The sequence below is a fragment of the Tamandua tetradactyla genome, chromosome 25, assembly GCF_023851605.1.
Source record: "Tamandua tetradactyla isolate mTamTet1 chromosome 25, mTamTet1.pri, whole genome shotgun sequence".
Classification (NCBI taxonomy): domain Eukaryota; kingdom Metazoa; phylum Chordata; class Mammalia; order Pilosa; family Myrmecophagidae; genus Tamandua; species Tamandua tetradactyla.
In genome coordinates, this window is record NC_135351.1 from 29,561,160 (window position 1) to 29,585,512 (window position 24,353).

The following is a 24,353-nucleotide window of genomic DNA, read 5'->3' on the forward strand; positions in this document are numbered from 1 at the left end:
TTACATTGCTTTTATCATTCATATCTACTTTTCTGCTTAAACATTTCGTAAAAAAACAAAAATAACGTCTCCTTTATGCCGAACAATACTTGTCAGCTCCCCGGGTGTATGAGGTTTACATTTGCCCCCATTGCTTTTTCGCACTTCGAACGTCAGACAATAGGCAAGACCAGCAGCGCACCCATCGCCGGGAGTCAAGCCGGGACAAGATGCAGCCGGCTCACGTCTGCCTTTGTTCAAAAGCTTCTCTGCCTGGCGCCCGGCCTTGGGCTTTGTTTCCCGCTTCCCCGCCATCTTGAGTTCTACAACCCTGAAAAAGTAAGTAACTAGCCAAGCCACCAACCTGGGCAATCTAGTCCAACTTCAGTTTAAATAATCAAGCCTTACCATAGTCTACATCTAAGCACGAGAACCAAAACAGTTCCCCAATATATAACACGAAGGCTCCAGCACCTCACCACCTACAACATACACAACCCCACTGACAGTATTCTAACAGGACACACCAAGGAAAAGCTGAATTCAACCTCGCAGGGTGTAGTTCCAAGTGACAAAACATACTAACAAGATTGTGTAAACCATGTAAAGACAAATATAGACTACAAACATCTAACAATAGAAAGATATGGATACTCGCTCTTTTACAGGAAATTGTGGGCGGCCCTGAAAAGGGCCTTTGTTGAAAAGTGTAATTGAGGTTGATGATCAGGAGCAGCTTAGCCGCCGAAGCCGTAGAGGGTGCGGCCCTGGCGCTTGAGGGCGTACACCACATCCATGGCGGTGACCGTCTTGCGCTTAGCGTGCTCGGTGTAGGTGACGGCGTCGCGAATCACGTTCTCCAGGAACACCTTCAGCACCCCGCGGGTCTCCTCGTAGATGAGGCCAGAGATACGCTTCACGCCGCCACGCCGAGCCAAACGCCGGATGGCGGGCTTAGTGATACCTTGGATGTTGTCCCGCAGCACTTTGCGGTGACGCTTGGCGCCACCCTTCCCCAGGCCCTTTCCTCCTTTACCGCGGCCAGACATGACTGAACACCTCAAAGAAACAGTTCTCGAGAAATGAATAAAAGCGTCAAGATAATTCTCTTATATTTGCAGTTTTCGGACCTTGTTGAAAACTGAAAGCGCGCGGGTACGTGCTTCCGGGCCACTGGCTCCGCCCCTCGCCCGCCTGGGTGACGTCACGGACGCAGCCATCCGGCGCCCCGCCCTCCCGTGGTGCTCTCAGCGGAAGCGTTAACTGCGAGTTCTGCGTCCCCAAATCTGATGCTTCGGCCCCTTTTAACAGACTAAACAAAAAGTTAACCCTTTGTCTCTTGGGACCGCTTGGAACGATTGCTCACACCAGCTAGAACTGTAGCAACCTCGGGTGACGAAGAGTCCAGCTTGGTGGGTAATTGTTGATTCCGTGGTGGCGTCCTTGCACGCAACGCGGAGGCCCGGGTTCCAGCTCTAACTTGTGTGCTCTTACCTAATCATTAAAATATGTAATTCTAATTTAAATATCCAGCTATCCCACACCTTTGCACCCAGTAACTTACCAGTTTATTAGTGTTTACTTCTACTCCTGTTTCTCATGGTGAAAGTATTTCGAAGAGAACTGGCAATTTATGCTAGCCATAGTATGAAATTAAACAGGAGAGCTCTTGCAGGCTTTAGATGGTAAGCGCATCACCATTGAGGAGAAAAAATTAATAGGAAGACGTTGGCTGGGGAGCAGAGTGGCGCAGCGGAAGCGTGCTGGGCCCATAACCCAGAGGTCGATGGATCGAAACCATCCTCTGCTAGGATCCTTTTCTTGCAGCTAACATCCTGTAGCTTAGCTTCATAACATTATTTTTTTAATGGAACCAAATACTCTTTTTTGTATGCGGAATTAACGTCATTTCCTCAAAATAACGTGAAGCTTTTTACAGTCTCTTCAGGTATGCAGAACTTCTCATAGACAATTAGTATTAACTAATATGTCCTCGCATAGATTCCTTCTGATTGCCAAAATGTCTGTGCCATTGTTGCCAGCTAGTTATGCCAGTTTTTCTTTGCCCTACGAGGCCGGGAAAATGCTGTGAAACAAGTTGAGTGCCGGGTTGGGAGCTGGGGTATGGAGTTTATTTCCTTCTGTACATAATTCAGAAAGCGCTACTTGTTAGCTAGTTGTGACCAGATAGTTTAAGCGATCCTTGACCAGAATCGTTGCAACTACGAGAGACTTCCTCTTGGGAGTAAGTAGCAGTTGGAGAAAGAGTACAGAGTTTGGGTAACCGTGATAAAACCACTTCTGCGGTACCTGCGAGTAAATGCGTCTCAGCCCTCTATCCTCTTTCACATCTCTAACATATTTTCTATGCTGATTTTTTAATGCATGTATGTTGAATATTTTATATTTCTCTCTCAGAAAGGACTCCTTATTAATCTTTATTGACTATTATGCACCAGATACCTTGCTAGGCGCTGAAGAGAAAGAAAAAAAAAATTAAGTAACCCACAGTCTAGACATGTTTTTAAACAAGTATATATGTACAGCGCAATAAGGTATTTATTTAAAATGATTAAACACTTAGTGCAGGGGGTACAAGGGAAAACAATGGCTGGCTCCAGAAGCCCCAAAACCGCCCCCTTGTTTGGTAATTCACTGGAAGGACTCACATGGCTCGACATACTCACATTTAAGATTTATTACAGCAAACAGTACAGTGCAGGAACAATAAGGAAAAGCTATGCACAGACAAAGGTTAGAGTAGGTTTTCTCGTCCTCCACATTTGGGGATGGCAGAGGTGCATCTTTCTCTCCAGCTGCGAACTACGGGGATGTGTAGGAGACATACTCTCCCAGCAAGTCTCCTTGAGTCTTGGTGCCCCAAGTTATTAAAGGGAACTGGTTACATACATACCTACCATGCAACCAGCCATGGGCGCAACCCGGTGATGGTTAATTTCACCTGTCAACTTGCTTGGTTAGGGTATCCTGGATTTTAGTCAAACACTGGCCTGCTTGTTAATGTGAGGGTATTTCAAGATCAGACTTGCAGTTATAATCAGCAGATGTATCTACAGTCAACCAGAGATTGCCTTCAGCAATTTGGAGACTCTCCTCATCCAATCAGTTGGAGGTCTTAAAAGCCAGATCTGGACATTTCTGAGCTCACAAGAGGAATTTGAACTCTACTAAAGCACTGGTTCCTGCTAGAATTTCCAGCAAGCCTATTTCACCTGCAGATTTGGACGAAAAGATTTCTGCATCACATTTACTGGAGTTTCCTTCCAGGTTGTGACCTGTCCTGACTGAGTTCAAACTTGCCAGCCCCACCCTGAAGCCAGACTCCAGGTGCACAATTTAAATTCTCGTTTTTACTTTACACATGCTGACAACCTGTTCAGCCTGACCCACTGCTTCAGGTGTATAGAATAACGTCATTATCCAGTAACTATAACATTCCAGTTCTTTAGTTCTCAGAGTTTTGGCTAGGGATCATCACCATGGCTCGGGATAGATGAGAACTGAGTGGCACACATCTGCTGCATTAACTTCTCCTTAGCAATGGCCTAAGTCATTGTGGGGATGAGAATGGGGTGGGGGTGAAGGGATGGATCGGGAAAGGTGGCAGGTTTTGAGCCAAAATTTAAATGAATACGAGCTTGCCAGGTGGTGAAAGAGAAAGAGAAAAAGAAAAAGAATAGGGCATTTTAGACAGAAGAAACAAACACAAGGAGATATGATAGGGATTTCTAGGACACTATAAATAATTCAATGTGGGGCGAAGGGAGATTGTGGGGAAGGGGGATTTGAAGAGAAAAATAATTGGAGCTGTCTCAAGACAGGAAGGGAAAGGGCAGTTCAACAGATGTAATGCAAACAGATTTCACTTTTATATTCCTATTGGCAGTAAGGAAGCATTGACCAATTTTGAGCAAAGGAGTAATATTTTCTATTAATAATATTTTCTATTAGAAAAAAGAAATCTCTGGAGTTTTCATGCTTTTTCTTCTTTTGTTTATTTTTTGTTTGTTTGTTGTTCTTTATGTTGGAGTTTTCATGTTTGTGGTCCAGCAAGTCATTTCTCTTCTAATCAGAGAGGGGAGGATTGAGGTGCATACACATTCACCTGTAATCTGATCACTCCATACTAGTCACCTCCACTTCAATGTTTAATACACTACTTGGCATGATTTGTCCAAATAGCACTTCTAATCTTAGCAGCCCTCCTCCACTCCACCATCCCCAAAATGCTCCTCCTGCAGTCTTCCCTATCTCAGTAAAGGAAAACTTTGTTGTGAAGACAAAAAATCTTGGATATATGTATGACCTCCCTATTGCTCTCGCACCCCAAATCCAATCAGCAAATCCTTCAAAACATATTCAGAATTCAACCACTTCTCACCACTTTCACCAACACTACCCTGAGTTATCCACCATCATCTGTCACCTGAATGTTGCCATCCTTCTTGTTAAATAATCCTCACATTAAAGATGATATGTCTGACCCAATCTGTATGGTGGTGCCTGAAGGACTTGCCCATCCAGAACTCATCCTGTGTGCACAAGGAGGCTCATAGAGCTCTCCTGCAGAGGGTCAAACTGGCTGGGGCAAGGGAGCACAGGCTGTAGAATATACATTACAGTGCCCAGACAATGAGGAAACTACTTTCTAGGGAAAAGGAGACATTTGTATCTGTGTAAACAATCAAGGACACTGACCCGAGAGCCTGAAGAGACCTGAATAAAGAGCATGCTGATAGGAAATGAACAGCTCCTGTGATAAGGAACTGGGAACCAAACTTTGTAGCTTTGCAGGCATGACAGATGTTCAACATAAATCTTGCTTTGACTATACTCCCTAAAAGCAGTTCCCATGTAAAAACGCAATAAGTACGTGGACGTCAGTTTATTCAGGGCTCTGGCTCTTGCTCTTGCTCTTACAAGTGATGAGCTTCAGTCCCCTGACCCCACTTAACTAACTTCTTGTGTCTGTCATTTCTTAATCCTGTGTGGCGCCCCTTCTTCTCCCCTGTTCTGTATGGAAGTCCAGGCAAATCTTCATAAAAATCATAAAATGTAATGATAAATCAATGGCCTGGGACTCATAATTTATATTTATATAGTTTGTGGCAAGAACTATGTAAAGGGGAGATGGAAGGTGTATTGATTACTGGAATGTAAAATACCAGAAATGGAACGGCTTTCAAAAAGGGAATTTATTGAATTACAAGTTTACAGTTCTAAGGCTGTGAAAATGCCCTAACTAAGGCACCAAGTGGTTACCTTCATTCAAGAAAGGCTTGATGCCATCGAGAACACCTCTGTCAGCTGAGAAAGCACATGGCAACATCTGCTAGCTTTCTCTTCCAGGTTCCCTGAGGGCATTTTCCTTCTGCATCTCCAAAAGTCTCTGGCTGTGCTGTGTGGGCTCTGTCTGCTCTGAAACTTTTTCCAAAATGGTTCCCTCTTAAAGGACTCCACAAATTGACCCACCTTGAATGGGTAGAGATGCATCTCCATGGAAACCACCTAATCAAAAGGTACCACCCACAACTGGGTGGATCCTATCTCCATGGAAACAACTTAATAAAAAAAGACCCCACCCAACAATATTGACCAGGATTAAGGAATACGGCTTTTCTCCTGTTCATACAGTTTTCAAACTAGCACAGAAGGGTATAGGAGCACAGTAAATATGCTATTGAAGTAACTGTGGTATCAAAGCAAATGAGGTTGTTATGTTAGATGTAAGCCCCATGGTAACCACAAAGAAAATATCAGAGAATATACAAGCTCATAGAATCAGAAATTAGAGGTTACCAAGGGTGGGGGGCAAGGGCAATGGGGAGCCTAATACAAAATGAATGTAGGATTTCTGTATGGGGTGAAAAGAAACTTGTAGTAATAGATGGATGGTGGGGAAGGTACTGCAACATTATGAATGTGATTAATTGGACTGGATGATATGCTTGGGAGGTGTTGGGATGGGAAGATTTATGTTGAATGTATGTTTCCAAAATTAAAAAAAAGAGAAAGTAAGAGGTAATGTCAATTAAGTGTAATCCATGATTCTGGATAGGATCTAAGAACGGAGAAAAGACTCAAAAAGACATTATTGGGACATAAGAAAAATTAGCATAATGTATAGAATGTAAGCTTTATATTAACGTTAAATTTCTTGAACTTGATAACTATACCTGAGATGATTGCATTAGTGAATATACTGTTCATAGGAAATGTGCATGAAAGTATTACGTGTTCAAGGAGTATGATGTTTGCAACCTGCTCCCAAACGTTTAAAAGAGAGACAGAGAGGAAGATAACAGATAGATAGAATAATAGCACAAAAGTAGCTACGTTAAAATTGGTGGACCCAGATATCTGGAGGTGGGAGGTAAATAATGAAATTCTCTATATAGGGTTTATATTATTTTTGCAACTGACCCGTAAGCTTGAAATTATTATTTTTAAAGTCCAAGGCCTATCACAAATGAGCCAGGAGGTCCAAGGCTCCCAGGATCTGAGATTTAAGACAATTAAGGAAATGCCGTTATGTAGACTGCTGACATTATCTTCAAACAAGGTACATGAGGTCCCAGAGAGTCACTGCTTTAAAGCAGCCATCCAAAGTATACTAACTTTAAATCTGTATTGCATTAGGATGAGCCAGGCATTCTACAGAACATCCTGAAAATATCATGTCCGTAGAATGATTTTCTTGCATCGCATTTCTGTGTTAGAAAAAACAATGTCTAGTAAATGTAAAACTTAAGTCTTTTTTTTTTTAATGTAATCCTGTTTTAACGTTTCTTCATTTCTTAATATATGGGAGCCCTAACTATAGTAGTGGCCCTGGACCTCCCTAAACTCCTGAGAAATCCAGAAAAAAACATTCTCTTTCCTTTCAAACAGATTAGGGAGGAACTGTGAAAAGTGCATTGATGTCACATTATAACAGAGGAAGTACCAGAAGAGCGTGGGAAGGGGAAATTGTCATGCCACAGACCTGCAGAAAGCCATGAGCTAGGAGGCTCCTGCAGCGCTGCCTGTGCCTCCAGGTGGGGTTTCCTTGACAACCGTACAGGCTGTCACCCCAGGGTCTAAGGGTCTGAAAATGGTAAATGTGGGCGAGCATGCATAGGGAAGAAAAACTAAGTAAATTTATTTTTTTAATGCCTCAATGCAATAACCATAACTCCAATATCTAAATAATTGTTAGTTTCAATCCTTCATAAGGCCTGACTCCGTGGCCTCAAATAACCCACATAATGTACAGCTTCCATTTTACCAGTGACGAAAATCATAGGCGCCTTTGTCATGTTGTCTTTGTGGGATCATAGGAAACCTTCAGGACCGGCAGAAAGCGCGCTCTAGTTTCTAAGGAAAGCAGCAATACTATTAAGGAGCGAGGACCACGTGGCCTAACGGATAAGGCGTCTGACTTCGGATCAGAAGATTGAGGGTTCGAATCCCTTCGTGGTTGGCGGTATTTTTAATACACTGAACATTGCCAACATGTCACTTGGAGTTAGGCATCTAAACCACACCTGTTATTTGGAATTGCCGGGCCTTTCTCTTTATTTCCTTCCTTCTTTCTTTCTTTCTTCATTTCCCTCTCCCTCCTTCTCTCCTCTCCTTTAAACTGCAGACCTGAAGACCTTGAGAAAACCAGTGTCACGTTTTCAGGCTGAAAAGAGCATACAATAATTGCCGGGCTTTCAAATTTTGTAATTTTCAAAATTACAGAGTAGAAATATTAAGGTCATTAAAAGAGCCCAACTGTTTACGGTATTTGTGTGTAAAAGGGAAGTCAGAGAAGACAGTCTTGCAAAAATATATAAAAAGCACATTTTGCATGCCTAAATAATTTAATAATAATTTAAAGTCAGGATAAAAGAAGTTTTGTTGTGTAATGCCGAAGCACAACCTTCCTGCACCTGACTGCCGGTCAAAAGGTTCCGTCCGCCGCGATGCCTCTGCGAAGTCAAGGCAAATGTCTTCCTTTCCCAATTCTTTTTAGGTCTCCAATCTGCTTCTTTCCCCTAGTTATCTGTAGATTCCAAGTTGTTTAGAAAAGTTAGAGTTGATCGTTGGTTCCCAGACTTTGAGGTTTTCGGAACTTGAAAAACAAAAATCAATTTCTTAATGTCGTACAAAGCTACGCCGGTTCCCACCCACCCCACCCCACACCAACAACCTACCATTTACTCTCACCATTTATAAACCAGGGAAAGGATATAATCTCAAAATACAGACAACCTTAAAAAAATAATAGTAATACAGACAACGTTTTAAGGTGAATAAAGTTATCGTTTAGAAATACTCAGAGAAGGAAGTATTTATGTTGCCCACATTTTTCTCTTTGCCCAGAGAGCACACAAAAGCTTCCTTCTCCATCTCTGAGAAGTATTTAATCCTCTGTACCAGATGATGAACAAAACTTTCTGCGGAGGCCCCACAAGGAGGTATTTAAGGAAAGTGGACATTCTGATCTGAAAATATGCTTGCAGCAAATTCTTTCGCTTTATTCTTTTTTATACCCTTTCATTTAAATAGGCAGCAAAAGATGATAAAAGGAAAAGAGAAACTTTTTTTATCATCTTTGGCTAAAAGGATAAAAGGATAAAGAATAAAAGGCTGGGAAGTGCCCAAAGAAGAAAATTGGAAAAGACCAGGCAATCTGCAGATATCCTGGTCACTGGAACATATGGATGTGTCCCCAAATCTTCAGAATAAAAACATAAGTACCGCCTGAAAGATGTGTGAACCTTTCTGCTTTGAGAAGGGAATTTAGGAAAGAAAGATAACCTAACAAGTTATCTTTAGAAATGGATGAAAAACAGTGACTGGAAGAATGGAAATAAAGAAAAAGGATTCCCCGCTGTGGACACTGGGAGTTGGGCCCTAGTAGATAGGGGAAGAAGAGGTTCATAACTTTAATAAATGTTTCTGGAGTACTTACCTGAGCCCCCTCCCTTCTCAGGCACTAGTCTAAGCACTAGTATTCTAGATTGCAGATTCTAGGATTCCAGAATCACAGAAAACAAAGCACATATATTCTTAAGAACATGGCAGAAGGGGGTAGATGGCAGGAAGAAGGGGAAGGGAGCAAGAACAAAATGAATAAGTAGATTATATAATATTGTAGTGGTAAATTATATTGCATATTGGGAGCGATGGGTACTGAGATGGTTAGAACCTGTATGTACCTCAGAAAAGCATACTCTTAAACTTAATCCATTCCTGTGGATGTGAATCCATTGTAACTAGGACCTTCTGATGAGGTTACTTCAGTTAAGGTGTGGTCTACTTTGATTAGGATAGGTCTTAATCCTATTAACGGAGTCCTTTATAAGCAGAATGAAATTCAGAGAGAAAGCCACAGGAAGGAAAAAGCTGAAATTCAACAGAACGTGGAAAATAAGGAGTGACAGAAGATCCCTGGACCAAGGACCACCAGCACCCAGCCCCAGAATGCCAGATTTCTGGAAGAAAACAGGGCCTTGATGACACCTTGATTTGGACTTTCTCTTAGCCTCAAAGCCATGAGCAAGTAAATTCCCACTGTTTAAGCTGATCCATTGCATGGGATTTGCTTGAGCAACCTAGGACACTAAAACAGATGGGTTCAAAAATCTAAGGATTTTTGCTATGACTTAGAAGGAGCCAAGACTTGGTATTTCAGTCAGGAAATCTTAAAGGCGCAAACAATAAACATCTGTTTACTCAAACCTCTGTTTTGCCAGCTGAATGTCGACTAATGCAGGCCAGCCTTAGTCAGATGGCTATACTTTCAACTGTGAGTACAATCAGCTTCACCCTTTGGCTGTTTCACTGAGAGGCTCTGAATAGTGGGAAATATGTTCCTTCTAAGGCTCCAGGTGAGAAAGGAACGCAGCCAACAAAAGGAAAATTCCTCTCATGAAGATGACCCGGGTGCCTGAGGGCAAGCTCAAGCAGGCAGGTATGTTTAAAGTCCAGCTTAACACAGACCTGTTAATATCAGATTGACCACAGTCATTCTCATGCCCTAGCAGAGAGTCAAGGGGCCCGGAAGTACACTCCACATCTTTCAGAGGAATGGCAAAGTTATTAGGCAAAGACCTTGGATACAGTAAAGTGCAAAGAACTGAGACCAATATTTTAATCGTATTAGGAGTCAATGCATCTTTATGAATTTTAGAAATTATTATTTCTTTCCTCTTTATGTTAAACCTTATTTGGTTTCATTTTAAATCCAACAAGGTATCAAATTTATAAATTACATAATGATTTGACATTAACAGCTGGGCCTTGATGTTGCTAGGAGCTGGCCTGGCACCCCCACTAAGCCATGGGTGTTTTCCTGTCGAATGGAAGCAATTTCCCAGAAGACCAACAACAGACACAACCACCTGTAACCATCATGATGCAAGAAAAAAAGAACAGTCCGAGCAGGGATAAAGAAGAACATTGTCCAAATAACAAAATGACCAAACATCCCCTCCTTCCTGGCTAATATGAGTGACTGCTGCTTCTTTACCAATTACAGCTATGGTCCTGCTTTGTTTCACTTGCTGCCTAGAAAAAAATTATTAGGATGTCCAATCATAAAGTTACTGAGTTCCTCATAGCTCCCATGGTGTTTTGCCTCCTTCTGCAATAAGCTAATAAATCCAATGTTGTTCAACTGCAGGTGTGGCCCTTTTGGTCTTTGGCAGGAGATTATCAGTAAGCTTAAATTTCAGAACACTAGATATCATAGAGATGGAGGTCACTAATGTTAATGGGATCATCCCCTTTGCCCACCACCAACACAAGTAAAAGAGAGATGGGTTAAAAAGTTGAACACCTTATGAATCTTACAATTGGAGGCGGTTTTATGGACCTTACACCTAAAGCAAGAGCACTGAAGAAGGAAATAAATAAATGGGAACTCCTCAAAATTAAACACTTTTGTGCATCAAAGAACTTCATCAAGAAAGTAGAAAGACAGCCTACACAATGGGAATCAATATTTGGAAACGACATGTCAGATAAAGGTCTAGTATCCAGAATTTATAATGAGATTGTTCAACTCAACAACAAAAAGATAGCCAACCCAATTACAAAATGGGAAAAAGACTTGAATAGACACCTCTCAGAGGAGGAAATACAAATGGCCAAAAGACACATGAAGAGATGCTCAATGTCCCTGGCCATTAGAGAAATGCAAATCAAAACCACAATGAGATATCATCTCACACCCACCAGAATGGCCATTATCAACAAAACAGAAAATGACAAGTGCTGGAGAGGATGCGGTGAAAGAGGCACACTTATCCACTGTTGGTGGGAATGCCAAATGGTGCAACCACTGTGGAAAACAGTTTGGCGGTTCCTCAAAAAGCTGAATATAGAATTGCCATACGACCCAGCAATACCATTGCTGGGAATCTACTCAAAGGAATTAAGGGCAAAAACTCAAACAGACATTTGCACACCAATGTTTATAGCAGCGTTATTTACAATTGCAAAGAGATGGAAACAGCCAAAATGTCCATCAACAGACGAGTGGCTAAACAAACTGTGGTATATACATACGATGGAATATTATGCAGCTTTAAGGCAGGATAAACTTATGAAGCATGTAATAACATGGATGGACCTAGAGAACATTATGCTGAGTGAGTCTAGCCAAAAACTAAAAGACAAATACTGTATGGTCCCAATGACGTGAATCGACACTCGAGAATAAACTTGGAATATGTCATTGGTAACAGAGTTCAGCAGGAGTTAGAAACAGGGTAAGATAATGGGTAATTGGAGCTGATGGAATACAGACTGTGCAGTAGGACTAGATACAAAAACTCAAAAATGGACAGCACAATAATACCTAATTGTAAAGTAATCATGTTAAAATACTGAACGAAGCTGCATCCGAGCGATAGGTTCTTGTTTTGTTTTGTTTTGTTTGTTTTGTTCTTATTATTATTACTTTTATTTTTTTTCTCTATATTAACATTCTATATTTTTTTCTGTTATACTGCTAGTTCTTCTAAACCGATGCAAATGTACTAAGAAACGATGATCATGCATCTATGTGATGATGTTAAGAATTACTGAGTGCATATGTAGAATGGTATGATTTCTAAATGTTGTGTTAATTTCTTTTTTTTTTCTTTCTGTTAATAAAAAAATAAAAAAAATTAAAAAAATTAAAAAAAGTAGAAATAAAATTATGTTACCAGAAAAAAAAAAAAAAAAGAATTACTGATTGCATATGTAGAATGGTATGATGTCTAAAAAAAAAAAATGGTCAGCACAATACTGCCTAACTGTAATGTAATTATGTTGGAACGCTGAATGAAGCTGCATCTGATCTATAGTTTTTTTTTGTTTTTTTTTTCTTTCTCTTATATATTTTTGTACTTTTTATTTTTATTTGTGTTTTCTCTGTGTTATCACTTTATTTCTTTTTCTGTTGTCGTGCTATTTCTTTCTCTAAATCGATGCATATGTACTGAGAAATGATGACCATACACCTATGTGATGATATTAAGAATTACTGATTGCATATGTAGAATGGATTGATTTCTAATGTTGTGTTAGTTAATTTTTTTTAATTAATAAAAAAAAAAAAAGTTGAACACCATCACTGAATGTCATATGCATAACACATGTTTCCAGTTTGCTGTAATTTAACATTGTCAAATTTTTGTTTAGCGATGCGATGCTTTGGGCCAAATGGAAGTTTTTAAACTTTTTATGTAGCAACTTTAGCAACCTTTTGTGATGTTTCTAATACAAAATAATTTGTAATGTTCCCATATAGTCTTTTTTTATATATAAATATTTTTATTGTCAAACTTTAACAAATATACAAACATTCTCGACATACAAACATTCTGTACATGGTGTACAATCAAGGGCTCACGATATCATCCCATAGTTGTATATTCATCACCATGATCATTTTTTTTGAACATTTGCATCTCTCCAGCAAAAGAAATAAAAAAGAAAAAAACTCATACATACCATACCCCTTACCGCTCCCTCTCATTGACCACTAGTATTTCCATCTACTCAAGTTTTTTTTTTAATGGGAAGTCACCTACCCAATTTATTTTAACCTTTGTCCCCCTATTATTTCTTTTTCTAATCCATATTTTTTTACTTATCTATTCAAACCTTAGATAAAAGGAGCATCGGACACAAAGTTTTCACAATCACACAGTCACATTGTAAAAGCTATATCATTATACAATCATCTTCAAGAAACATGGCTACTGGAACACAGCTCTACAGTTTCAGGTACTGAAACATAGATTGTATAACCAATCCCTCACTGATTATACGTTATGATGTTACTGATATTTATTATTATTATAAAGAGAGCTGTGTTGTATGTTCCTTAAGCAGCTAAATATTTGCACATGTCCATTTTGGGAGATAAATTCATAACAGTGGAATTTCTGGGCTGAAGACTATATACAAAAAAAAAATACCTTGAAGACTTTTGATGTGAATTGTCAGTGAGCCTTCAGAAAGGATTTCTGATTTGCATTGCCTCCAGGAGTGCTACTTATTAGCAGACAAATATCAAACATCATTGTACTAGTCTCCGTGATCAAAAATGACTTATTTATTGTGTATTGCATTGCTTCTGTCTCCTACCACTACTAATAATAAAGTAAGGGATATGGTTCTGTTTTGCTTCAGTGGTGTGGCATAAGCACCTGAAACTGTGCTAGTGCATAGTAGTTGTTCAATAAACAGTTGTTGGGAAAAGGTGATAGCTGCTGTGGAAAAAAAAAAAACAGCAAGGGAAGGGGATCGGGAACAGTGGTTGGGGAAGTGCCAGTGGAAGTGATGTTTCAAATAAATGAGGTGAGGGTTTGAGCCAAGTACATATCTGAGAAGAGTTCCAGGAAGAGGGAAGAGCAAGTGCAAAGGCCCTGAGGTATTTCTGAGTCTGGAGTATTTGAGGAACAGCAAGGAAGCCAGAGTGTCTGGGGGAATGTGAACAAGAAAAAGCTTGACCAAAGACAAGGTCAGAGAGGTCATAGTGGACGAAATCATTTAAGGCCTTCAAAGACTTGAAATCACCTTGGCTTATTCTCTGAGTGAGAGGAGGGTAGAAATTTCCTAAGAGAGGAATGGCATCTGGTCATTTGACTGACCCTTTTATAGTTTCCTGATGGCTGCTAGGTTGAGAATACACTGTAACCAGGCAAGGAGGGAGGCAGGGAGACAAGTTGCCAGGCCTGTCCGTGGTGACCTGGACTGACGTGGCAGTATGGAAGCAGAGAGAAGTGATTTTTTTTTTAAATGTAGAAGTATTCCAAGAATTCAAGTGATTCTATAAATCTATCTATATGGTATATGTATTTATATTAAGTCAAGGGATTATAAATCATATCATGCACACACGTGGCGGGGGTATGTATGAGGTCTAAGTGATGCCAGCACCATAATATCAATGAATTCTTGAATGACCCTGTTTTCATGTACTGTTTATTCTTATCTTTTTAGTGCCTTTTCTTGCTTCAGCCATTTGCCATTTTATTATTTTATTTTTTAATTTTATTTACAAACACTCTATATCCACCTAACATACTCTCTTCCTGGTGAAAGTGGTGACAAGCAATTTGGTTCTGGATGTATTATAAAGGGAGAACCATGAGGCTTTGCTCTTTTCTTCTTGATGTACTCCTCCTTCCTTCCCTCTTTAGTGGTTAGGAGAAAAACAGACCCTTTGGGTTGGAAAGAGGTCAGGGGCAGAGGCTGAACTGACCCACATTTCCCTCCCTGCTCTGTAACACGACAAGGGTCTTGGGTACACTTAACACCGTTTGGTGTGTACTTAACCATGTGACAAATGCCCTGTATATATTATGCCTTGACAAAACTACACACACACACACACACACAATATGCCTTTAAGCATTTATTTTACCCATACTTCTTAAACGTTTACTGTGTGCACAGTCCGAGGCAGAGGATATAAAATAGTGCTATGCCTTGAAGCCCATTCTCAAGGAAGGTTAGAGGGAGTGGAGATAGGTAGGGACATCAAACATCTCTGACTCTTTGTTAGAGAAAAGGCAAAATATACCAAGCGTATCAACCAATTCCAGCGGGGACAGCACGCAGGTAAAGCTGGAGCGTGGAGGAAGGAAGAGAAGTGGAAGAACAGGGAGTTAAGAGAGTCCTGAGCCGCACCTGGAAACGTGCGCGGGATTTAGCAAAGTCGCAGGACAAGAGGACACAGGCCGGCGGGTGGGTAGGGCTAGTGGGTGAAGAGAAAATTCTGACCAGCGGTTCTCAGCCCAGGAGACCCACTGGATCACCTGCAGCCCCCGCACCTACACCGGCCGCGCGGCCCCACCGCAGAAACTGTGCTGTAGCTGGTCTGGGCGCGGCCGATACCCGCGCGTTTCCGGAAAGCACAGCACCTTCGGGAAAAGGGCGCCGCCTGCGGGAAATCCACAAGCAGCGTTCCCAACGCAAGCAGAGGAGAGGCGCGGGGCTCCTGTCAGGGATTAGCTAACTCCAACAAAGGGCAAAATCACAGATTTACCCAGGAGTCTCTCCTACACCCGCGGAGTTGCTGAAGGAGCCAGGAAAGCAACTCTGCCTGGGAGAACAGAGAGCGAGAGCCAGATTTCTCACTTCCCTTTGGACGCGTTGAGATGCGTCGAGCATCATAAACCTCCGGAATCTTTCATAAAATGCGAGAAACAGAGGTTAAGTAGTAGCTTTTGCGTTCCCACCGGAGGTGCTAAAACCTACTGGCCCGATAGCGGGGAGAGAGCAGAAGCGACGAGGATGGGATTCGAACCCACGCGTGCAGAGCACAATGGATTAGCAGTCCATCGCCTTAACCACTCGGCCACCTCGTCTTGAGAAAGGTGCAGTGCGAGCTAATCTTACATTTCTGTAAAGACCAGGGGTAATCCCCTTAGCATTTTTCACTGTTTCATACTATGTTTTTAAGAGACCCGACTCCTTTGTTCTCTATAAATGGTCCCAGTACTTTGATAAGAAAATAAAAAATAAATAGAAGACTACAATCGAGAGTGGAATAGGAGACCTGAATAAAGACGATTAAAAAACACGTAAGGGAATAAGGAAGAAGCAGAAACATTCCGTCAGTGGCTGCTTTTTGTCTTAAAAATCAGACTGGATTTTATAATTTCTATTAGGCCCTGGTTATTAAAACCATCACTAAACCAGCTATGTAATATTTATTTTTGCTCCCCTTGACACTCAGTGCAAGTCTCACTCAGAACAAGGCTTGCCGTATACGAAATACACCCCTCTTTAAAATTCGATAACACCTGTGAATCCCCTGTGGCGATGGGAGAAAAGGAGGGAGAAACGAGCTAAAGTCAAGTTGTGACTGGCTCTGAATGTCAAACCAAAGATTTTGAACTTTATCTTAGAAATATTTATAAAGATAAAGATTTATCTTGGGAGGAATGTTCACACGTCTGGGTGTGCAAGCGCCAGGAAGAGGTAGCCAAAATAAGCGAAGGTCCCACCGAGATTTGAACTCGGATCGCTGGATTCAAAGTCCAGAGTGCTAACCATTACACCATGGGGCCCTGATAAGGAACGCTTCCGAGGAATATTATGAATATTCATTTCAGACTAGGTTTTATTCAGTATTTGGTGAGCTTCAAATTCAATCTAACGAGTGTTAATAAAACATCTGCTGTAATCCAGACAGCAGAGTCTTGGTGAAAAACAGCAACGACTGGCAACAGAGATTCCATGCGATACAGACTGTGGGAAACGAGTAGAAGCTGAGGAAACAGCGAGCAGACCTCAAGAATAGAAAGCAGGCGCGGGGATGGGGAGCAGTGGGAAGGGGTGAGAAACACAAGCCCGTTAGCATCCGGGACGACAAGTTCTTTTGTCAGGATGAGAAGGTCTCTACGGAAAAAGGGGAAAAAGCGGGGTCAAACGAGAGAGATGAAAAACGGGATGGTGGATGGATATTACTAAGGATAGGCGTCAGAGATTTTTAAAATGTCTTTCCTGGGCTGCAGTACAGTGTCTCGTGGCCGATTGGGTTTCGGGGTTTGTAAGTGGCCAAGTATCTAACCCAGAAGCGGTGATGATTTGAGGAGAGCGAAAGATCACCAAAAAGCCGCCAGGTCCCACCGAGATTTGAACTCGGATCGCTGGATTCAAAGTCCAGAGTGCTAACCATTACACCATGGGGCCAACGCTAGGTCAAACCTCGGAAAACCTGTATAGAATACTTCTAGATGGCATGGCTCCTGGGACGCATGGAAAACGCAGAGGTTACTACTCCGTAGAAATTACGGAGACAACAGAATTGCTCTCTGAGCCTTCTTTTCCAAACAGGATCCCATCCAAAACAAGCCTCTGCCTCCTTCCACCTCTTCAAAGCCTCCCCACACGAGCACAAATGTGACAAGGCCTTTTTATTTTTATTTTTTATTTTTTATTATTATTATTTTTTGCTTCTTTTTTTAAATCTTTTTTTTTTTAAACATAACAACATACAAACACGAGCGTTCTTACCGTATGATCATTCCATTCTTGGTATATAATCAATTCACAATATCATCACATAGTTGTATATTCATCACCATGATCATTTCTTAGAACATTTGCATCAATTCAGAAAAATAAAGTAAAAGAAAAATACTCATGCGTACCCATACCCTTTACCCCTCCCTCTCATTGACTGCTAGTATTTCCATCTACCCAATATATTTTAGCTTTTGTTTCCCCTATATTTTCCATACCCCTTTATCCCTCCCTTTCATTGATCACTAACATTTCAACCTACTAAATTTAACATTTGTTCCTCCTATTGAGAAGGCCTTTTTAAACCCCCTTTTAAGGAAATGTTCCAAGGTTTTCCATGATATGCGTTCTTCCCAGTTGCAGCAGCAATAAACTCAATTTATTCCATTACAGGTGTGTTCCTGGTGGTCTTTGGCTGGAGGCCATTGAAATAGGTAAAACACAATAATAATAAATTTAAAAATAGAAGAAGAATTGAGGTTTCTAAAGCCGGGTGAGAGCTCAGGTTTGCTTGGGATCGCTGTTACCTGCTGCGGGAGAATTGAGTTTGGGCATTCCTTGCAAAATCAGAATTATATTTCTTAATTTCTAATCTGGACCAAAAAACGTTTTTCCACCTATTGGCTTATAAAGGAAAGTTTCGACACTTAGAAAGCTCTTATGACACATATGCACGTGGAAAATGCAAAAGGGAGGGAAAAGTCAAATAATTGTAAGATTTGGGGATTTATTGGTAATGTCGGGAATTAAAAAAAAAGGCTTTTACTTTTTAAAATATTTTTACTTCCTTCTTTATTCTTATCTGCACTCCCTAATGGATAGGGTAATTGCTTGTGTAATAAAAATAATAAATTTCTATTCTATTTACTTTGTTTCATGTGAGAGAGAATGATAGAGTTTCTAAAAAAGCAAAAAGTTTTAAAAAGTAAGTCTTAGCCAACATTTTTGTGACAAGTGTTTTTTTTGTCTGGTTTTTCTAACGGTTTACAAATTTGACATTTAAGGAAAATACGTACACGTAGTCGGCAGGATTCGAACCTACGCGGGGAAACCCCAATGGATTTCAAGTCCATCGCCTTAACCACTCGGCCACGACTACATGATAACCTGCTGTATCTGGATATATTCCCATGAGAATTAATAATGTCCTTTTTACAAACTTATTTTGCTTGTTTATAACAATAGGTCTGGAGGGCCTGTAATCACTATCAGAAAATAAAAAATGGAGATTTTCAAGATGATTAGCAGGGTAATTACAAAGCACTCGTCTGACATGTGACTATTCTGCTCACTATAAGCGTCACATCCCAACAACTTTTAGGACGTTTAAAAGTATCCGATTCCTAGAGATTCACCACTGGTAGAAACTGAAAAAAATCTCACGTAAGACTGCGGAAATTCCTACAAAGTTAAGACTTGTCTGCAAACTTTTGCTAGAATCAGTTTCAGTGAAATCTGGGTCGGAGTTTTAAAAGTAACTTCTCAGACTAGCAGAGGATGGTTTCGATCCATCGACCTCTGGGTTATGGGCCCAGCACGCTTCCGCTGCGCCACTCTGCTCTTTTCTGCTTTTTAGTGGGAAAGTGGCTTAATTCAAGAGCACAATAACCTCGGATCCTTCAAAATAATGAGTAATTGTTTTTCAATGCCCTTTAGTCTGACTCCAAGAAAGCACAGAGCTCACGAATATTCGTCCACAGTTATTCTTCAACTGCCAGAGCCTTAAAATTCTCCCCGAAGAGACTCGGATCAGCTATCATCGGAAGGGAAATGTGAGGAAACCCAGATACCCAAATTTACTCGCACCCGAAAGGGATTGTATATTTCAGGTCATTGGAAAGCCAAAAGCAGACTGATTGGCATAAAGCATAAATTGAAATTGCAATTTAAAAAGCAGACTTAACCACGGAATCTCTCAGCTTCAGTTGATGGTTTTCAGTGAAAATGTTCGTTTACTTCCGAAAGGGAGGAAAAAGGAAATAGCAAGTGCATTGGCCGGGAATCGAACCCGGGCCTCCCGCGTGGCAGGCGAGAATTCTACCACTGAACCACCAATGCCCCCTGTAAAAAAACGTCGGAGTTTAAATAGTTATATCTAGTCATATCTGTGCGCTCCCTAAATTAGCAACATAATGGGAATATACTTTGACAAAAAGACATTGTGGAGAACCAAGTATGGCAAAGAGGTTACTGTATTTGGAAAAGGAGATGATAGCGTAAGCATTCCGAAAGAAAGGACTCTTCCGAGTCCTCCTCCATCCCTAACTCCCCGTTACCCGCCTCTGCAAGAGAGTGACCACCAGTCGCTGGGGTGGTTGTGGCAACTTGAGACCAAAAGCCATAGAAGGGACCTGGAAATGAATAAGATATAGCCCCTATTTTCGATGACTTTCCGTTGGAATGAAGAAAGCCAACACATAGAAAACCACTAACACGTCGGAGAGTAAATTACCTCTACTGAAATAAATTGTTGGGTTTCAGAGAGGATTTAACGGACTTTGGTAGTGTGGATTGTAAACCATGTGAAAGCCAGGAGGTTTTTCACATGCCTCTACTTCATTAATCACTCTAGTCTCTTCATCTTTTTACCTCTTCGGCGCGGGGGGGGGGGCGCGGGGGGGAGACGGAGGGGCGCATCCGCCTGGAATCGTCTCCCGCTTAGCCGGCGAGCATTCTATCACCTCTTCTTTTGAATAGAGAAGTTGCAGTGCCATGTCATGGGAAGATTTATTTGACAGCTATGATTACGATGCTTTGACAATAAGGAAAGGCAGGTACTGCAATGCAAAATAAGAGACTATTTGTTGTTGACCTTTAAAAACTTATTTGGGCCATGAACTAGGCTTTTCCAAATCTTAGCATCAGAATTGGACTGTATGAATGATAATACAATAAGCTTAAGTCCAGTAATTAAAATTAAGCTACATAATTTTTAGTTCTCCTCAGCATAGAATAGTAAAGATCTTAGAGTAGTAAAGTCACATTACTATAGACAGCTGTGTGAATGGTTTCAATTCTCACATTTAATATTAAAGGCTCTCATAAATTATACAGATATATTTTCCTCAGGTAAACTTAAAAACACATTATTTTAAAAAACAAATGCTGGAAAAATCAACTAGAAAATATTTTAGTTGTCTCAATAAAATTTTAAATACTCATTGTTTGAATATGCTTCCTATCAGAAAGTAAAGCATACTTCTTGGTATTCTGAAAATTGTAGTTAAAGAAGGTTTGGGTTAGCATTTTATGAAAATACACTGGTGTCAAGTTTGAAACAGAGACAGAATAAAACATTTCCTTACCAAATGTTGGAGTCAATAATTGTTCTGATAATGTATCAGAATGTCAGACATCCTGACTAGAAGATGCCCGGGGCGGGGGGGGTGGAGGAAAATGAGACTCAAATGCTCAGGTAAAAGATAAATCTAGTGAAAACAAAAGATTATGCATATATAAAATCTAAAATCAGGAAATCCATGTGTAAGCCAGATAGAATAAAAATGTCATTTTGGAAGTTGGCCAACTTCTCAGACATGATTACCGTCTTCTTGTGCTCTACCGTTCCATAATTAGGATCTCAGATTTACCAGTAGAGCAAACACAGTGAAATTTCACCTGATGGTAATTAGGCTCTAAGGATTGATTCACAGTAATAGGACCCACAAGAGCCTGATGTTTAAAATCAGAATATAATTTAGTAATTTGGCAAGGAGCTTCTAACTTTTTAAGGCTGGAATACTCAAATCCACCGTTCAAGTCAGCTTGATGTCCACCACGAGCTTTTCTAGAGGAGACCCGGTGGCCAGCTGAGCCCAAAGTCATAGTCTTCAGAGTGTTTCACAAGAAAGCCTGATGAAGTGCCTCAGGTAATCTTTTTTTAAAGAAGATCCCTACATGTTATTCTGTCTCATGTTTGAAGAGTCCAACAATTACAGAACTATCTACACTTCTTTCATGGTCCAGATAGGTAATAACTTCTACGAAACAATGTAACATTATGCCAGTCTGCCTTAACTCTTATGGTTTGATTTCCTTCCAATTAATAGATATTTAAGAATCTTCTACTATGTGTTTGGACTAGTGTGGTCCTGAAGAAACCAGACGTGGTTCCTGTCCTCAACAGGTGAGGTTGATTAACTTAGTACAGGCAGATGATGTTGACTAAGTTAATACAGTGACAGAAGCATCTTCAAGATGCTATGGAAGCACAAAAACAAAATATTGGTAAAGTTTATTGGGTACTTTAGAATAACCATACTGCCTTTTCATGCATAAAAACCCATTGTATTAGTCAGGGTTCTTTAAAGAAAACTGACATATATGCATACACACACATATATACATACATATATATATATATATATATATATATATATATATATATATATATATAAAGAGATTCGTTATAGGAATTGGCATGTCTGTATTCTGCAAGGCAAGTCACAAATTGTAAACTCCGAAGGTGACACTGAATTCCTCAGAAGAAGCCAGCTGGCCAAAGTAGAAATAGAAATTCTTTCTAACTGCTGAGAGCCACAGTCATTGTCAAGTCTCAAACTGATTGGTTGAGGAGACTTCTCTCACTACATATGACAATCACTCCTTTGTTGATTGTGGATGTAATCAGCTGTAGATGCAAACAGCTGACTAATGACTTAAAACCACCAAATAACCTCTCAGTAACAATCAGATCAGAACTTGCCTGATCACCATAACCTAGCCAAGTTGACCCGAAAATTAACCGTCATACCCATGTCATATATATCAACAAATAAACAAAAGCCCATCTAACCTAGACTCCAGATGGCCATGCAGTTTGTTTTATCTACCCTCTCAGCCCTTATTTTTCCTCCAAGATAACACCCATTTAGTGATCAAAATCCTGCTCAGGTGTCTCTGCTCTCTGAATTCCTACCGAAATCCCACACTGGGCATCTTGACAATAACACTGTCAATCAATCATTCTTACATCTCTAGACTGTATATCTAGGCCATATATACACTTATCCTTGTATGTTTCAGTTTATCCTAATTGTGAGTTAATGCTGTCTCTGTACTTCTAATTCGTTCAAAGGAGAAACCCTGTGTTTGAGCCATCTTTCTATGGAATTAGCACAAAGTATATGCTTAGTAAATTTTAATATAATTTGTTTTCCTCTTTACAAATAGAACTTTTCCATCATAAAACATTTGAAAAATAGAAGTCAGCAAGAAATAAGCAAATTAAAATAATGCCTAATCCCACACCCACATATAACTCTTCCAAGTACCGTGGTGTTATCATTAGCTGGCTGGTTAGCCATATGTCTGTAAATCTGATTGGCCCATTAGTGTACTCAGTAAATAGTTACTTGTGGTAGTTAGGTTCAGGTGCGAACTTGGCCAGGTGATGGTGCCTAGTTCTGATGCAGTGGCCCCGAATCATTAACATGTGAAAATCATCTATGGCTGATTACATCTGCAGTGGGTTAAGGGCTCCAGGTGCCTTCCAATGAGTGATGTTTAACTTAATTAGCTGCAGGTTTAAAAGAGAGAAGTCAAAAAAACAGCTCAATGCAGCATAGCCCAAGCAGCTCGGTATACTTCATCTCAGCACTCACAACTCAGCCTAGATGTTTGGAGATGCAGAAAAAAATCGCCCTGAGGAAAGCTGTTTGACCCAGAAGCCAGGTAAGAAGGCCAGCAGACATCGCCCTGTACCTTCCAGAGTAAGAGAGAATCTCGGATGAAAATTAGATGCCTTTCCTCTGAAGAACTACAAGTTTTTAACTAAATAATTCCCCTTTCATTAAAAGCCAATCCATCAGGGACTTAAGGGTCAAGATGGCGGCTTAACAACGTGCACGTTTTAGTTCGTCCTCCAGAACAACTACTAAATAACCAGAAACAGTACAGAACAGTTCCCGGAGCCACGATAGTGACTGGACACACAGCATACCCCAGTCTGGACCAGCTGGACCGGCTGCAAGCATCCCCCAGAACCGTGAGTTCCCAAAGCTGTGGCAGCCAGCACCCCTCCACCACAGGCCACTTCCCAGAGGGGAAAGGAAAGGACTTTACCAGGAGCAGGGACTGGGCACAATCAAAAGCCAATTGTGGAACTAATTAACAAATTCTGACTACTAAAAATAGGCCCCCAGCTTATGTGAACCTGATTGATCAAAGCGGACGTTGCTCATTTTTGCCCCGGCGCCAAGGGGGCAGGACTGACAGAAAAAGGGGGGAAAAAAAAAGAAGGAAACAGAGGTTTTTGTGGTTGTGTATCTACGAAGGCTTGACTGCCTCTGGATACAGCGGTAGGATTTTTCAGGCTGCAACTGCCCCAGGCATAGGCAGAAGTGAGCTCTTTGGGGGGCTTATCTGGAGCTTGTGCCTTCCCCAGGGGAGGGGTGAAGCCCCACCCAGGTGGAATCCTTCCATCAAGGAATTCAGACACCAGGGTTTGGTAATTTGAAGCCATTAAAACCAGCCTACAACCTCTCCTCTGTCTCCACCATGCCCCCAGCAGGGAGTTCTGCCAAAGTTAAAGGTACCCTCCTAAGTGTGTTGGGGGGAAAGGCACCACACAAGCAGGGCAAGAAATAAGAAAACAAGAACTGAAAAATTCTTCTCTGTTAAACAAAACTTAAGTTAAAGGTCCAGATAAAGCTGAACGGAATGTCAAAGAACAGATAGACAACAAATTCATCCAGCAAGAAAACCCTAGATAAAAGAAGTGAAAGCAATCTCCAGAATAAACTAATTAAGGTAATTAAATGCCTAGAAGCCAGCAAAAAATAGCAAATCACACTAGGAAAATTGAAGATATGTCCCAGTCAAAGGAACAAACCAACAATTCAAATGAC

At 40.7% G+C, this 24,353-nt stretch overlaps 1 protein-coding gene and 8 non-coding genes across 9 annotated transcripts; 2 read left to right on the forward strand and 7 right to left on the reverse strand.

Moving 5' to 3' along the window:
- Window positions 1-651: 651 nt before the first annotated feature.
- Window positions 652-1,098, reverse strand: LOC143669230 (histone H4). The gene has a single exon (XM_077143855.1). The coding sequence runs from the start codon at window positions 1,026-1,028 to the stop codon at window positions 717-719; it is 312 nt and encodes a 103-aa protein (XP_076999970.1). The 5' UTR covers window positions 1,029-1,098; the 3' UTR covers window positions 652-716.
- Window positions 1,099-1,717: 619 nt separating this feature from the next.
- TRNAM-CAU (transfer RNA methionine (anticodon CAU)) lies at window positions 1,718-1,789 on the forward strand. The gene has a single exon. It is a non-coding gene; the product is annotated as a tRNA-Met (tRNA).
- Window positions 1,790-7,389: 5,600 nt separating this feature from the next.
- TRNAR-UCG (transfer RNA arginine (anticodon UCG)) lies at window positions 7,390-7,462 on the forward strand. Its single transcript has one exon. It is a non-coding gene; the product is annotated as a tRNA-Arg (tRNA).
- An 8,298-nt stretch (window positions 7,463-15,760) lies between these two features.
- On the reverse strand, window positions 15,761-15,842 carry TRNAS-GCU (transfer RNA serine (anticodon GCU)). Its single transcript has one exon. It is a non-coding gene; the product is annotated as a tRNA-Ser (tRNA).
- Window positions 15,843-16,475: 633 nt separating this feature from the next.
- On the reverse strand, window positions 16,476-16,547 carry TRNAQ-UUG (transfer RNA glutamine (anticodon UUG)). The gene has a single exon. It is a non-coding gene; the product is annotated as a tRNA-Gln (tRNA).
- A 553-nt stretch (window positions 16,548-17,100) lies between these two features.
- Window positions 17,101-17,172, reverse strand: TRNAQ-UUG (transfer RNA glutamine (anticodon UUG)). Its single transcript has one exon. It is a non-coding gene; the product is annotated as a tRNA-Gln (tRNA).
- Window positions 17,173-18,522: 1,350 nt separating this feature from the next.
- Window positions 18,523-18,604, reverse strand: TRNAS-UGA (transfer RNA serine (anticodon UGA)). The gene has a single exon. It is a non-coding gene; the product is annotated as a tRNA-Ser (tRNA).
- A 389-nt stretch (window positions 18,605-18,993) lies between these two features.
- TRNAM-CAU (transfer RNA methionine (anticodon CAU)) lies at window positions 18,994-19,065 on the reverse strand. Its single transcript has one exon. It is a non-coding gene; the product is annotated as a tRNA-Met (tRNA).
- A 427-nt stretch (window positions 19,066-19,492) lies between these two features.
- TRNAG-GCC (transfer RNA glycine (anticodon GCC)) lies at window positions 19,493-19,563 on the reverse strand. The gene has a single exon. It is a non-coding gene; the product is annotated as a tRNA-Gly (tRNA).
- Window positions 19,564-24,353: the final 4,790 nt, after the last annotated feature.